Here is a 16,035-nt window from a genome sequence, read left to right as displayed (position 1 = left end):
TAAATATTTAGAAATACAATTTACCTCTGACAAAATTGCTATTGGATAAATGAGAGCATTTGTGTTGTTTTTTTTCATCAAATGTTCATTTAAAAGGAAATTCAAATTCACATAATTTTCATAAACTTTAACTTAGCGCCGTTGTTCTGAAGACTGGGTATTGATACTGATCAAACACTGCGAAGGTAGATTTCTTGCTATGGTTTTGATGTAAAAAACAAAATCTTCAAATGGTTTTGATATAATTTTTTTTTAGCATCTTTCAATGGCTTTGATGTAAAAAAAAAAAAGTAAAAATCTTTCAATAGTTTTGATGTAAAAAACGTGAAATCTTTCAATTGTTTTGATGTAAAAAACATAGAATCTTTCAATGGTTTTCAAATAAAACTTAATTCCACATTATTTTGCTGTAATGTCACTTCCAGACCTCTCATAATTTTATACTAAAATGGAAGAGTGTCATGCTTACACTTACAAGCTTATAAGCTTTTCAAAAATTCTAAACTTTCTAAGATTACAAACCTGTAGTAGACGGGTGAGGATGGTTAGTGTTTGTTTTCTGACCAATGGGGAATTGTCCTTTAAACATGAAGCAATATTTGAAATGTAGCGATCTGCTGTCGTTGTGTATCTGAAAGAAACAATGATACAGTAGACTATAAGCTCTCGATGCTATAACACAAAAAAACTTTCTGAAAATCACACATCTCAATCATCATCACAGTTTTTTTCTTCTACTTTTCTAATGGAATCAAATCAATAATGTTGATGTGATTTTATAAATTATTCGTCCGTCACACAAGATGACATAATATGGAAGGCCAAACATAACATCACACAACACCATGTGACCTTGTAATTATTCGTACCCGACACAAAGGTCACACTCGATTACCTAATACGGATAACAAACTTAACATCACACAATACCATGTGACCTTGTAATTATTCGTACCTGATACAAAGGTCACACTCGATTACCTTATACGGATAACAAACTTAACATCACACAATACCATGTGACCTTGTAATTATTCGTACCTGATACAAAGGTCACACTCGATTACCTTATACGGATAACAAACTTAACATCACACAATACCATGTGACCTTGTAATTATTCGTACCGGACACAAACGTAACATCATACAACACCATGTGACCTTGTAATTATTCGTACCTGACACAAAGGTCACACATGATGATGACAACGTTGTTGCGAATGGCTGCATCATTTGAGGTTTCCAGTTCACGAGCCAGAGCTGCTACACACTTCTTGGCCAGGTTTGAGTTCTGGAGACAAAGCTTGCCTACAAAGGAAGAGATATCTATAAGATTTCTGACAGGTGAGGTACAGAATAGCTTGGTTTACCACTAATTAATTCTCATTTTTGGCCCGTCTGGCCCCCAAGGGAGCCAGGCCCTGTCTACACAACAATGAGTCTTATTTCACTACTTAACAAATTTAATCATAATCTCTTCATCAATACAAAAGAGGAAGGTCTTTAAAATAACCTTTAATTACCTTATTGAGTCCCGACCTTTGCCCTCTGGGGAGCCAAACTCTCTATCTTCAACATTTAGTCTTCTACCTCCAGTAAAGCTTCAGAGCAAATTTGATAAAATCTTTTCATTGAATAATCTGATTTGGGATCTTTAGCCACATGATACATCACATGATACACCACATGATACACCACATGATACATCACATGATACATCACGATACATCACATGATACATCACGATACACCACATGATACACCACATGATACATCACATGATACACCACATTATACACCATCACATGACATATCACATGATCCATCACATGACACATTACATGATACATCACATTGTAATCGTCATACGAGTAACAAACATTTGATCAAAATGACATTTAAGATCGTGTGCTTTCAAAACAGCCAACACATCTCACGACAGGTGATAAAGTCTAAAACAAAAGCTGTACAAATTAAGATTTGACCTTTCTTTACTTCAGTGATACAATACCTAATGTAATGAAGGCAAAGGCCCTGATCCTGTTTGACATCTTGGAGCCGCGGAATTGTGTGAAGATCTGGGTTCCTTGCGTGCTGAATTCCTGTTGGGAGGATGGGTCCTGTGGCGGCTGTGTTGCCAGGAGACCGTCAGAGTCGGGATTAGAGCTGCCGCTATTTTCCGATTCTTTACTGTGCCACAAATCCCCTGTAATTTACAAACAGTCCCAGATACCACTTTTTTGCTTACCCACTAAATTGATTTATGAATAAAAGAAATTCATCTTCCTTTCTATATCTTCGTATTGTAGAGAATTAACTCGAAGGGTAAGATTTCTAGTTGACCATGAGGATTTCTCATGAAAAGCTCAAAAATGTTTCATACAAAGGGTTGAAGTATCAACATCACAAAGGGTGATTAATTTGTTTTCTCCCACTTTCCTAAGGTTGAATATTACCTGTATGTATATTTGTTTGCTGCGACAAGACCGGCATTGATGATATACACGGTGCTGCTATGAAACTTTCTATGATGAGGGAGATATGTTTGGAGGCTCTGGCTGGACAGATCTGTACCACCTCTCCTAGTGTAAATAAGTGTCGCACCACCAAATCTTCATCTTCTACACCACCTGTACAACACAGAAAACAAGTGTAAACAGGTGTCACACCACCAAATCTTCATCATCTACACCACATGTACAACACAGAAAACAAGTGTAAACAGGTGTCACACCACCAAATCTTCATCATCTACACCACCTGTACAACACAGAAAACAAGTGTAAACAGGTGTCACACCACAAGATCTTCATCGTCTACACCACCTGTACAACACAGAAAACAAGTGTAAACAGGTGTCACACCACCAAATCTTCATCATCTACACCACCTGTACAACACAGAAAACAAGTGTAAACAGGTGTCACAACACAAGATCTTCATCCTCTGCACCGCCTGTACAACACAGAAAACAAGTGTAAACAGGTGTCACACCACCAAATCTTGATCATCTACACCACATGTACAACACAGAAAACAAGTGTAAACAGGTGTCACACCACCAAATCTTCATCATCTACACCACATGTACAACACAGAAAACAAGTGTAAACAGGTGTCACACCACAAGATCTTCATCGTCTACACCACCTGTACAACACAGAAAACAAGTGTAAACAGGTGTCACACCACCAAATCTTCATCATCTACACCACCTGTACAACACAGAAAACAAGTGTAAACAGGTGTCACACCACAAGATCTTCATCGTCTACACCGCCTATACAACACAGAAAACAAGTGTAAACAGGTGTCACACCACAAGATCTTCATCGTCTACACCGCCTATACAACACAGAAAACAAGTGTAAACAGGTGTCACACCACCAAATCTTCATCATCTACACCACCTGTACAACACAGAAAACAAGTGTAAACAGGTGTCACACCACCAAATCTTCATCATCTACACCACCTGTACAACACAGAAAACAAGTGTAAACAGGTGTCACAACACCAGATCTTCATCCTCTACACCACCTGTACAACACAGAAAACAAGTGTAAACAGGTGTTACACCACCAAATCTTCATCCTCTACACCGCCTGTACAACACAGAAAACAAGTGTAAACAGGTGTCACACCACCAGATCTTCATCATCTACACCACCTGTACAACACAGAAAACAAGTGTAAACAGGTGTCACACCACCAAATATTCATCATCTACACCACCTGTACAACACAGAAAACAAGTGTAAACAGGTGTCACAACACCAGATCTTCATCCTCTACACCACCTGTACAACACAGAAAACAAGTGTAAACAGGTGTCACACCACCAAGATCTTCATCATCTACACCGCCTATACAACACAGAAAACAAGTGTAAACAGGTGTCACACCACAAGATCTTCATCATCTACACCACCTGTACAACACAGAAAACAAGTGTAAACAGGTGTCACACCACCAAATATTCATCATCTACACCACCTGTACAACACAGAAAACAAGTGTAAACAGGTGTCACAACACCAGATCTTCATCCTCTACACCACCTGTACAACACAGAAAACAAGTGTAAACAGGTGTTACACCACCCAATCTTCATCCTCTACACCACCTGTACAATATAGAAAACAACTTTTGTATAACATAAAAAACATGCAGGGAGTCAAACATCCTCTCCTAGTGTAAAAACATGTCACATCTCAAAACCCTCATACCTGACAACTTTTGTATAACATAGAAAACATGCAGGAAATCAAACATCCTCTTCTAGTGTAAAAACGTGTCACACCCCCAGATCCTCATCCTCCAGACCCCCGTAGAACACAGCTTTGTTAGGTTTTTAACCCAACAAGAGATCCCAGAGGAATCTTGGCATACACCATTGATTGAAAAACTGATCTTTTATTTACTTTTCCATTCTCTCACTTAATCATTGATTTTTGATAACAAGTCCCTGACAGAACTAAGAACTTTCTGAGAAATATTTATAACAAATTGCAACTGTGAAATTCAAAGATGGCTGTCTGTTGGCCATTTTCTTTTTCAAGTCAGACTCAAAAATGGCACAATAGACCAAGAGGAAGCTACTCAACAAGTTTGAAGAATATCCTTCTGATCAGTTACTTCACAAGAAATAGCAATCACATTCTTCAACTTCAAATTGAAGAATAATATCAAACATATTCGATATCTATGACCTTGAAAGTAAGTTGAGGTCATTCATTTGAAAAAAAATTGGTACCCCTTCATCCCAGGATGCCACTGGTCAAATATGATCCTCTGCCAGATGATTATTGAGAAGTCAGTTAAGATTTTAGGACATCTGACCTAAGTGACTTGAAAGAATGTCAAAATCATTGATTTGAACAACACTGTGACAACCCTTTATCCCAGCATGCTACAGGCCTGATATCAGGTGGTTGGAAATCTTAAGTTGATGCCAGCTGGATGGACAGATACTGCAACACAGCAGAAGCCAAATTGACCTTTGGGCAGGTGTGCTATCTGCAGCATCCCTTGGCTTCAGTTGGGGACAACAGACAGACTTACAATATTATCTTCAGTAAATACAAACTACAGAGTTTACAGTTGTCCTCTAGTATGACCTATCCTAAAGTATGACCTGTCCTCTAGTATGACCTGTCCTCTAGTATGACCTGTCCTCTAGTATGACCTGTCCTCTAGTATGGCCTGTCCTCTAGTATGGCCTGTCCTCTAGTATGACCTGTCCTCTAGTATGACCTGTCCTCTAGTATGACCTATCCTCAAGTATGACCTATCCTCAAGTATGACCTGTCCTCTAGTATGACCTTAGAAAGGTTCTAGTTTACCAATAAGATTATCTTCAGTGTATAAACTAAGATAACTTACATTTGTCTTCCAGTATGACATGGGATAGGTACTAGTTTACCATTATAAACATAGAATCATTCGTCCTCCAGTATGACATGAGTAAGGTACTACAGGGCAACAAAAAACCCAGGTCCAATGCCCGGGGCCAGTAGATTTGGTCTGTGGGCAAGTAAATATTGCTGACTACTTGCCCGATTGACAAGTGCAAAATTTCTCAATATTTTTACCTTTCCCCTAGAGTAATTGAAGATACTACTAATTCAGTTTAATTGGACCACTATGTTTCACCATTGGGCAAGTACTTTTATATCTTAACTTGCCCGAAGGACCAGTTATGCTGAAATTTTTCTTCCTGCCCTATACTAGTTTACCAATAAGATTATCTTCAGTGTATAAATTTAGATAACTTACATTTTTCCTCCAGTATGACATGGGATAGGTACTTGTCACAGGCGTTCAGTAAATCACGACACCAAGCGTCACGCGTCGCCTTGTCTCCAGAATTGTCAGCTTCCGCCTCACACAGCTGTGTTTTAAATAGGATTGTGTAATTAGCTGTGTTAAATAGGATTGTTTTATTAGCAGCAGTTCTGAACAGGGAGGCATCATTGAGATCAACATTAATACTAAAACAGCTGATGATAACAACATTTAAAGATTGATCATTAAAATCAAGTCCACGAAGCCCAAACCAATCAATACTGATTCTGAAATACAACACATTGTCCGGGATTTCTAGTCAGGTGTAGCTTGGAAAGTGTAAAATGTTGCTGAAGATTGATAAATGTATGATAAAAATAAAAATATGCATACTTATATAATTACTTGGTTGATGATTTGATACATCCTTTGCCACTAAAATCAACCCAAGTTCTGAATCATTAGTGTTTTGTCGACATTCCTGTTAAAGTTTTACCAATGTCAAACTCATGCAATGCTAACAAGAACATAATTCAGATTAAAACCTTATGGTAATTGTAAGGTTGCATGTTATCTGATGATTACATCAACCTTTTTATCCAAATAAAATGTTGTATTTTTTCTCTTGTGTCGACAACTCAAAGACATTTTTCACAGAATCAGACAGAACAGAAATGTTCACATTTATTACATCCAACTAAATGCCAGATTTATACCCTAAAGAACAAGAAATAGTTATATTTCATCGAACACCACAGGTACTGTTTAGGTTACCTTAGACAGGGTTTTGATGGTAATGGCAATGAGTTCTGTCGGAGAATCAAACTGTAGAAGACGTGCCTTCAAATCATCTGCAAGCAGAAATAGTAAATATTTACAACACAGGAATCGGCACCAAACATTCTAAAGTCGGTAAACTTTCCTATGGATAAGAGACGTGTTATGGTCGACGGACACAACTGAGTGGCACGGTCCCGGGGAACACGACTTAACTATAAGTGTGGCACAGTCCCAGGGAACACGGCTTAACTATAAGTGTGGCACGGTCCTAGAGAACATGACTTACCTACGAGTGTGGCACAGTCCCAGGGAACATGACTTACCTACGAGTGTGGCACAGTCCTCAGAGAACATGACTTACCTACGAGTGTGGCACAGTCCCAGGGAACACGGCTTAACTATAAGTGTGGCACGGTCCTAGAGAACATGACTTACCTACGGGTGTGGCACAGTCCTCAGGGAACATGGCTTACCTACGAGTGTGGCACGGTCCCCAGGAAACAGGGCTTACCTACGAGTGTGGCACGGTCCCCAGGGAACATGACTTACCTACGAGTGTGGCACAGTCCCCAGGGAACATGACTTACCTACGAGTGCAGACCTGCCAACCTTTCAAATTCAAAAATAGTAATTTGGCCCATTTTTGAGCAAAAAAGAGTAATTCTTAACAATTCTTGCCAAATCTATTGCATCAAAAAGAGTAATTTGCTACTATTTCGAGAGAAAAAAAGAGTAACGACCACCACAAAATAGTAAAGATTACTATAAAATAGTAGTAGTTGGCAGGTCTGCGAGTGTGGCACGGTCCCAGGGAACATGACTTACCTACGAGTGTGGCACAGTCCCAGGGAACATGACTTACCTATGTGTGGCACAGTCCCAGGGAACATGACTTACCTATGTGTGGCACAGTCCCAGGGAACATGACTTACCTACGAGTGTGGCACGGTCCCAGGGAACATGACTTACCTACGAGTGTGGCACGGTGCCCAGGGAACATGACTTACCTATCTGTGGCACAGTCCCAGGGAACATGACTTACCTACGAGTGTGGCAAGGTCCCAGGGAACATGACTTACCTACAAGTGTGGCACAGTCCCAGGGAACATGACTTACCTACAAGTGTGGCACAGTCCTCAGGGAACATGACTTACCTACGAGTGTGGCACGGTGCCCAGGGAACATGACTTACCCACGAATGTGGCATGGTCCCCAGGAAACAGGGCTTACCTACGAGTGTGGCACGGTCCCCAGGGAACATGACTTACCTACGAGTGTGGCACGGTCCCAGGGAACATGACTTACCTACGAGTGTGGCACGGTCCCAGGGAACATGACTTACCTACAAGTGTGGCACAGTCCCCATGGAACATGACTTACCTACGAGTGTGGCACGGTCCCCAGGGAACATGGCTTACCTACAAGTGTGACACAGTCCCAGGGAACATGACTTACCTACGAGTGGTCCCAGGGAACATGACTTACCTATGAGTGGTCCCAGGGAACATGGCTTACCTACGAGTGGTCCCAGGGAACATGACTTACCTACGAGTGGTCCCAGGGAACATGACTTACCTACGAGTGGTCCCAGGGAACATGACTTACCTACGAGTGGTCCCAGGGAACATGGCTTACCTACGAGTGTGACACAGTCCCAGGGAACATGACTTACCTACGAGTGGTCCCAGGGAACATGACTTACCTACGAGTGGTCCCAGGGAACATGGCTTACCTACGAGTGTGTCATGGTCCCACATATTAAAACTAACCTATGATTGTAGTACAGTCCCCCTGAATACAACTTACCTATGATTGTAGTACGGTCTGCTGACGGGATGTTCTTAGCTGTACTGGTCATTACGGTGAGAACTCGCTGTATTGTTACATAATCAGACTCTGTAACAGAAATTTGTCAGGTAATAGAGGACAGTTATTGACACCATAGGAGGGTCATAAAAGGATTTATCTACATCAGATGAGATCAGAAGTATCATACAGCAAATATCATAATGTTGGCATCACAAGCACCAATTACATCCCTCGGCCTAGTGGATGGCTAATAACCACCCTTCATGGCTAAACTAGGGAATCTTTCATGGCCAAACCCAGGACTTTCCCTGTTATTTGATTTTTATCATTCCAGTGAATCCAGGGTCTGAAATTGGGAGTCTCACTTTGAACTTTAAAGTTCTTCCTCAAATCATACTGCAGATTTTCATGTTCACCTAGTTTGTAATACTTTTTACCTGAAAATCTTTGCCAAACATGTTTATGATAACTTCCTAACTTCAACTTACTTTCCAAGTTTATCTTTCTTCAAACTCGAGAAAGATTTAGATTGACTCTTGCAGCTGACTGCCATATGACAAGAAATACTCGTTATTCTTACTCATTAGATGCCCTTGGGTCACAAACCGATTCATGTTAAAAGTTCACTTTTTTATTTTATCGGAGATACAGGAAAGCTGCTTCGGTGAAAACCAGTAAACCAGTCTGGTTTATAATAGTAGTGGTCTATACAAACCAGTCTGGTTTATAATAGTAGTGATCTATACATACCAGTCTGGTTTATAATAGTAGTGATCTATACATACCAGTCTGGTTTATAATAGTAGTGGTCTATACATACCAGTCTGGTTTATAATAGTAGTGATCTATACATACCAGTCTGGTTTATAATAGTAGTGGTCTATACATACCAGTCTGGTTTATAATAGTAGTGGTCTATACATACCAGTCTGGTTTATAATAGTAGTGGTCTATACATACCAGTCTGGTTTATAATAGTAGTGGTCTATACATACCAGTCTGGTTTATAATAGTAGTGGTCTATACAAACCAGTCTGGTTTATAATAGTAGTGGTCTATACATACCAGTCTGGTTTATAATAGTAGTGGTCTATACATACCAGTCTGGTTTATAATAGTAGTGGTCTATACAAACCAGTCTGGTTTATAATAGTAGTGATCTATACATACCAGTCTGGTTTATAATAGTAGTGGTCTATACATACCAGTCTGGTTTATAATAGTAGTGGTCTATACATACCAGTCTGGTTTATAATAGTAGTGGCCTATACATACCAGTCTGGTTTATAATAGTAGTGGTCTATACATACCAGTCTGGTTTATAATAGTAGTGGTCTATACATACCAGTCTGGTTTATAATAGTAGTGGTCTATACATACCTTGGGTGGCTGCTGGTTGTTTCTGCCAGTAATCAAGCACAAACTTATGGCTGATTTTAGAGGAAGTCGGGGCTATTTCAGACAGCAACATCCAGGTATTCTGTATCACCAACACAGGAAAGTCAGTTAGTTACCAGAAATACACATCATATGCCTCACCTTTGTATCTATGGTCACTTTTAAGTTTCAAATTTCACTAGTCTTTTAAATTTAGATTGCAAACAAAAACTATATAATTATGTTGTAGTCATGTTTCAACACTGACACATTGTAAAACAAAGTGCAAGCAAGTTTTGCCCAGGCACTAATTCTCAAAATTCCAATATCACTCTTCCTGAAAAGTGAACAGAAATCCTGTCTGATACATTACAATACTTGTATCAATATGACTGTAAGCTGGAGATGTAAAAATATGATTGACAGGAATTTCTCAAAATCACAGGTTTTTATCGTTTGTGTGTTGAAGTGATTACCTGGTTATTGTCTGTGTTGAAGCAATTATCTGGTTATTGTCTGTGTTGAAGTGATTACCTGGTTATTGTCTGTGTTGAAGCGATTACCTGGTTATTGTCTGTGTTGAAGTGATTACCTGGTTATTGTCTGTGTTGAAGGATTACCTGGTTATTGTCTGTGTTGAAGCGATTACCTGGTTATTGTCTGTGTTGAAGTGATTACCTGGTTATTGTCTGTGTTGAAGGATTACCTGGTTATTGTCTGTGTTGAAGCGATTACCTGGTTATTGTCTGTGTTGAAGTGATTACCTGGTTATTGTCTGTGTTGAAGCGATTACCTGGTTATTGTCTGTGTTGAAGTAATTACCTGGTTATTGTCTGTGTTGAAGTGATTACCTGGTTATTGTCTGTGTTGAAGTGATTACCTTGTTATTGTCTGTGTTGAAGGATTACCTGGTTATTGTCTGTGTTGAAGGATTACCTGGTTATTGTCTGTGTTGAAGTAATTACCTGGTTATTGTATGTGTTGAAGTGATTACCTGGTTATTGTATGTGTTGAAGCGATAACCTGGCTATTGTCGGTATTGGAGTAATTACCTGGTTATTGTCGGTATTGAAGTAATTACCTGGTTATTGTCAGTATCTATATGGGTCTCCAGGGCCGAAATCAAGTTTGCCTTTATCTTGCCCTGTCTGTTCCATTGTATGCATGCCTTCCGAAGGTAACGCCTAAAATAAGGCAACATCATCATCTTTACAATTCTGTTTAATTTTTCTCTAAGAAATGTTGAGGTTATAATCATGAAATATTTGTCTCATATTCAAGAACTAAACAATGTACAATACAGAGATACTATAAATCAAACACCTGTCCCAAATATATCAAATCAAAACAACAAATCCTAATAAAATTTTTTGAGACCAGATGTAAAACAAAGGAGGACATTTCTAGGCAACATCAAAGTGTTTAAAGCCAGGGATTTGTCCATTCAAGAATCTTTTCCTCTCGTCAGAATCACATCCCGATTATAAAGGAAAGATTTTATCAGTCTACATTCATCTTGTTGGTGACCTGAACCTCACTTTCAGTATTACCTGAACCTCACTTTCAGTATTACTTGAACCTCACTTTCAGTATTACCTGAACCTCACTTTCAGTATTACCTGAACCTCACTTTCAGTATTACCCGAACCTCACTTTCAGTATTACTTGAACCTCACTTTCAGTATTACCTGAACCTCACTTTCAGTATTACCTGAACCTCACTTTCAGTATTACTTGAACCTCACTTTCAGTATTACCTAAACCTCACTTTCAGTATTACCTGAACCTCACTTTCAGTATTACCTGAACCTCACTTTCAGTATTACCTGAACCTCACTTTCAGTATTACCTGAACCTCACTTGAACCTCACTTTCAGTATTACCTGAACCTCACTTTCAGTATTACCTGAACCTCACTTTCAGTATTACTTGAACCTCACTTTCAGTATGACCTGAACCTCACTTTCAGTATTACCCGAACCTCACTTTCAGTATTACCCGAACCTCACTTTCAGTATTACCCGAACCTCACTTTCAGTATTACCCGAACCTCACTTTCAGTATTACCTAAACCTCACTATCAGTATTAACTGAACCTCACTTTCAGTATTACCTGAACCTCACTTTCAGTATTACTTGAACCTCACTTTCAGTATTACCTGAACCTCACTTTCAGTACTACCTGAACCTCACTTTCAGTATTACCTGAACCTCACTTTCAGTATTACCTGAACCTCACTTTCAGTACTACCTGAACCTCACTTTCAGTACTACCTGAGCTCAATGTTTTCTGATTGTTCCATGATAGTGAGTAAGTCCCAGGCGAGAGTTTGGGCGGAGCCTGCCGACTTGTGGACAGGAACAATCTTGTGAAGTAACATGTCCTCGAGGATTTCCATACACTTGTCTTGGAGACTCGACTCCCGGTCGATAATCAGTGGCATCACGCCTTCCAGCCAAGCTCTACAAGATATATACGGAATCTTTCACTTATAATAATACTGTGAAACTTCAATATAACAGCATAGCACCTCTTCAAGGTACATATAGATATGATCTAACCAAATCCATGGTCACTTCATACCTTAAATGTTTCATACAGAATGAAACACATCCTAAATCATTGTGAAATGCCTGATGCTCACAATTTTTTCGTGTTTTTTTTTCTTTTTTCTTTTTCTTCGGCACTGATTTTGTCAAGGTCTTTCAGTATGTGACACAAAAAGCATTTGGCCTTTGAGCCATCACTTGGATTTCACAGACAGAAGACTTAATCAAAGCCAATCTTCCATTTTAGATTTAAAGTACAGTTCTCAACATTCATGTATGTAATTACAAGTATGAAACAGTGAATCACATATTTAGATACTTTTGAAGGCTATTTAACCAATATATATAGACTATGGGAGAACTTCAGAAACTTAAAGAATATGGAATCATTATAATTAAATCACTTCTGTGGACGGCCCCTGTTTGACAAACATCAGGAGAGTCCTCCTGTTGAGTATACAGTGTACCCTCGACCTATCGCCACCCGAATCTACCGCCACCTACACCCCTAGAACGGATTTCCCTTCTATATAATTCCCTCGTTAAGTTTGCCACCCTCGCATACCGCCATCCGCCACGTTCAAAACAATACAAACGTCCCGAATCCCTATATATTACCCTCGGCGATATCGCCATCTTTATCCTTTTTTCTGCGATCAAGGAACTCTTTAGTGTTCTACAGGGTTAGGGTATTTCCTTTTTCACAGGTAACTTAGTTATACGCTTGAATGAGTTTCTATCGCTCAGGTAGATATATGTATCAATGTTTATATATGTGACATCTACACATAGGTATGGTTTGATTTGTAATAAAGCATGACTGATTTCTGCTCAATAAGTGTTCTTATTTATGGTATGAACAATTTGACGAAAGCGTGTTCTTCTTGGTCATGGTCAGAAGGTTTTGATAATTAAGTTTGCGAGTGAAAACAAAAGCAAATTAATGACTTTTTTCAGAAATTACAATATTATGTAAATGTGTATTTGTAAGCTACGAAACGTACGGTCAATACCATGGTGTCTTATATGTTAACTCATTGTGTATTTATTAAAACGCTGGTACAACATTATCTTTAACTGTTGTAATTTCCATGATTTGATACTAACGCCACCCTCGTTATACCGCCATAATTGACACGGACGAAATGTGGCGATATAACGAGGGTAGACTGTATATTTTATTGGTCCAGAAAAGCTCTAATGCCACTGGTCAGGATACAAGGCTTTTCAAGGTCACAAGCCAGAATTCAGGGTTGAAAGTAAGTCAAAATGATTTTGAAGGCCACACAGCAAAATTTAAGTCTGTTTGTTACACAATGTTGTACCGTACAATATCAACATGACATAAACGCCCTCGTTTGTATGTACAAGTAAAACTCCAAGGTGAAATTAAAAATATTCAGTTTTCTCTGCATCTTTATTACATTTAATGTGTTTGTATGGGACATACGTATGTGTGTATACAAATGTGTGTATGTGATTAATGAACTACTGTAAAAGCCTCTGTACATGATATGCAACAAGTAGATGTATATAATCTTCTTACAGTAATTTTAAATATCTTTAATTTAACAAATTCAGTAATTGATTGAGTTTATACAAGCCTTGGTATGTGTGTATGTGTATGTGAGAGAAAGTTATGCATTCTACATTGTATTGATGATGAAAAAAATGAAAAAAAAAAAGAAAAAAGAAAAAAAAAAACTCTGAGGTGGTACCCCACATTTTCAACTTGCATCGCTTTGTGCCAGTGTTTGGCTACAGCCCATTCACCAATATCATCAAAATTCATTTACACCTCCTCCAAGTTGTCATATTGACCTATATATAAACCAGTGTTTGGCTACAGCCCATTCATCAATTTCATAAATATTCATTTACACAGCTGTCATATTGACCTATATAAACCAGTGTTTGGCTACAGCCCATTCATCAATTTCATAAATATTCATTTACACAGCTGTCATATTGACCTATATAAACCAGTGTTTGGCTACAGCCCATTCACCAATATCATTAATATTCATTTACACCTCAGAGCTGTCATATTGACCTATATAAACCAGGCTTACTGTTGAAGGGTTTTTTCTTCCGGCATTTCCAGCAGTAGAGAGGTCAGAGACTGCATGGCCTGTTTCCGTGCTGACAATGCGGGATCTCTGCATCTCTCAACCAATAACTCGAGATTCTGAAGCAAACACAAATTAATAGAAAATTATCATTTTTTGGCTGTTGTTTTGTTACATATATGTTCTACTGCCAAACTGACAGAATCTCATACAGTGAAACCTGTCCAATCCGACACATTTTTCCGACATCCTCTCAAATCCGACACTGTACTGTATTACCATGATGCTAAGTGTAGTTAACAACAAATACCTGACTTTTCCAACACCCTGTCTAAGCCGACCAAAACAGTCACTCCCACATGGTGTCAGATTAGACAGGTTTCACTGTATTACAAAACTCTCAATGATATCCTCTGGATATTTTTTATACATGTTTCGGCATACTAGGTATGTCGTCCTCAGAACAGTAGAACAATTCTCGTTTTTTCTTTGCATTGTAGACATATGTAAACACAATTTTTAGAATTGCAATTTTTTTTATCAAATTTTGCAAAATATTTCATCCTCAAAATTCACGGAAATATGTCATTTTTACCCCAGTAAATTAATGTTATATTACTATATACCAAGCTTAGTAAATTGAGCAATGGAAATTTATTTTAAAAACTTCCAAATCAAATTTTGCAAAATTTCTCATCCTCAAAATTCACGGAAATTAAATTATAGTGATCTTACTATATACCAAGCTTAGTTAATTGAGCAATGGAAATTTATTTTAAAAACTTCAAAGTGGAATGAGGAAGAGTAAACTCGGGACCCAATATCTAGACGGGGAAGGCAGAGTATACCGCCTGTACTTACTTGTCTCCTATAGTCAGGGGCTTCAAACCTAATAATGTTCTCCACAGCTAGCAGTGCTGCCTTCCTCACGTTCACCTTCTCGTCACGTGATCTCCTCCGTAACATAGACATCACGCCATCATCATCAGCAAGGTCTGAAAAATTCAGATTAGTCATTTACAAGATATTTTGGCGTTAAAAATTAGAAAAACCCCGAGTTGCAGGGATGCAGGAAATTACTGCAGTATGTGCGTCACCCATGTCTCAATATGGATATGTAAATATACTCCACACTTGTGCATTGTTTAAATAGAGGTTACACAACGAGTGGTTGTTGGATATGGAATTTAACTTTTAAAAGATAACTTACGAGTGTGAAAAAAATTTCATATCCAAAAATCACGAGTCGTGTGACCTGTTTCTACCACAATGACATCGGCTTGAATCAAAGGGGAACGTGGTCAAGTCTAATTTCACTTAAGCGAAAAAGGTGTACAAGTGACGTCCGGGACCCGGTGATGTGACGCCATTCGATTATTGATGACGTTGGGTCAAATGTCACCGTGTCAACCAATCAAAACGTGTTTATGGTTTATTCCACGTGTGGTATATACTGAATGTTATTCAACAGTTGTTATGATTATTTCATGCCTTGGGAGTTGAATAACACCCACCTATTGTGGTAGAAGATAATCTTAATACTCAAAGACCTCTAATGCAAAATTCAACTTGCATCATTAAAACTGTAAATGGAGTTGGATATAAATTCTCTATGGTCTCTTGAGCATGACAAATAGCGAATGTATATTGTAAATTTGTTT

At 38.6% G+C, this 16,035-nt stretch overlaps 1 protein-coding gene across 1 annotated transcript in view; it reads right to left on the bottom strand.

Moving 5' to 3' along the window:
* Nucleotides 1–16,035, bottom strand: part of LOC117335520 (condensin-2 complex subunit D3-like) — a 59,976-nt gene that overhangs the window by 23,348 nt on the left and 20,593 nt on the right. Inside the window, 12 exon segments of the mRNA XM_033895559.1 lie at nucleotides 523–631; nucleotides 1,181–1,310; nucleotides 2,014–2,208; nucleotides 2,459–2,632; nucleotides 5,781–5,895; nucleotides 6,564–6,640; nucleotides 8,376–8,465; nucleotides 9,759–9,858; nucleotides 10,837–10,939; nucleotides 12,030–12,218; nucleotides 14,378–14,493; nucleotides 15,236–15,369. Coding sequence (XP_033751450.1) covers nucleotides 523–631; nucleotides 1,181–1,310; nucleotides 2,014–2,208; nucleotides 2,459–2,632; nucleotides 5,781–5,895; nucleotides 6,564–6,640; nucleotides 8,376–8,465; nucleotides 9,759–9,858; nucleotides 10,837–10,939; nucleotides 12,030–12,218; nucleotides 14,378–14,493; nucleotides 15,236–15,369 — 1,532 coding nt within the window.

The sequence above is a fragment of the Pecten maximus genome, chromosome 10 (assembly GCF_902652985.1).
Source record: "Pecten maximus chromosome 10, xPecMax1.1, whole genome shotgun sequence".
NCBI classification, from domain to species: domain Eukaryota; kingdom Metazoa; phylum Mollusca; class Bivalvia; order Pectinida; family Pectinidae; genus Pecten; species Pecten maximus.
The sequence above is the reverse complement of the archived record's forward strand: the minus strand, read 5'-3'. Positions and strand labels throughout refer to the sequence as shown.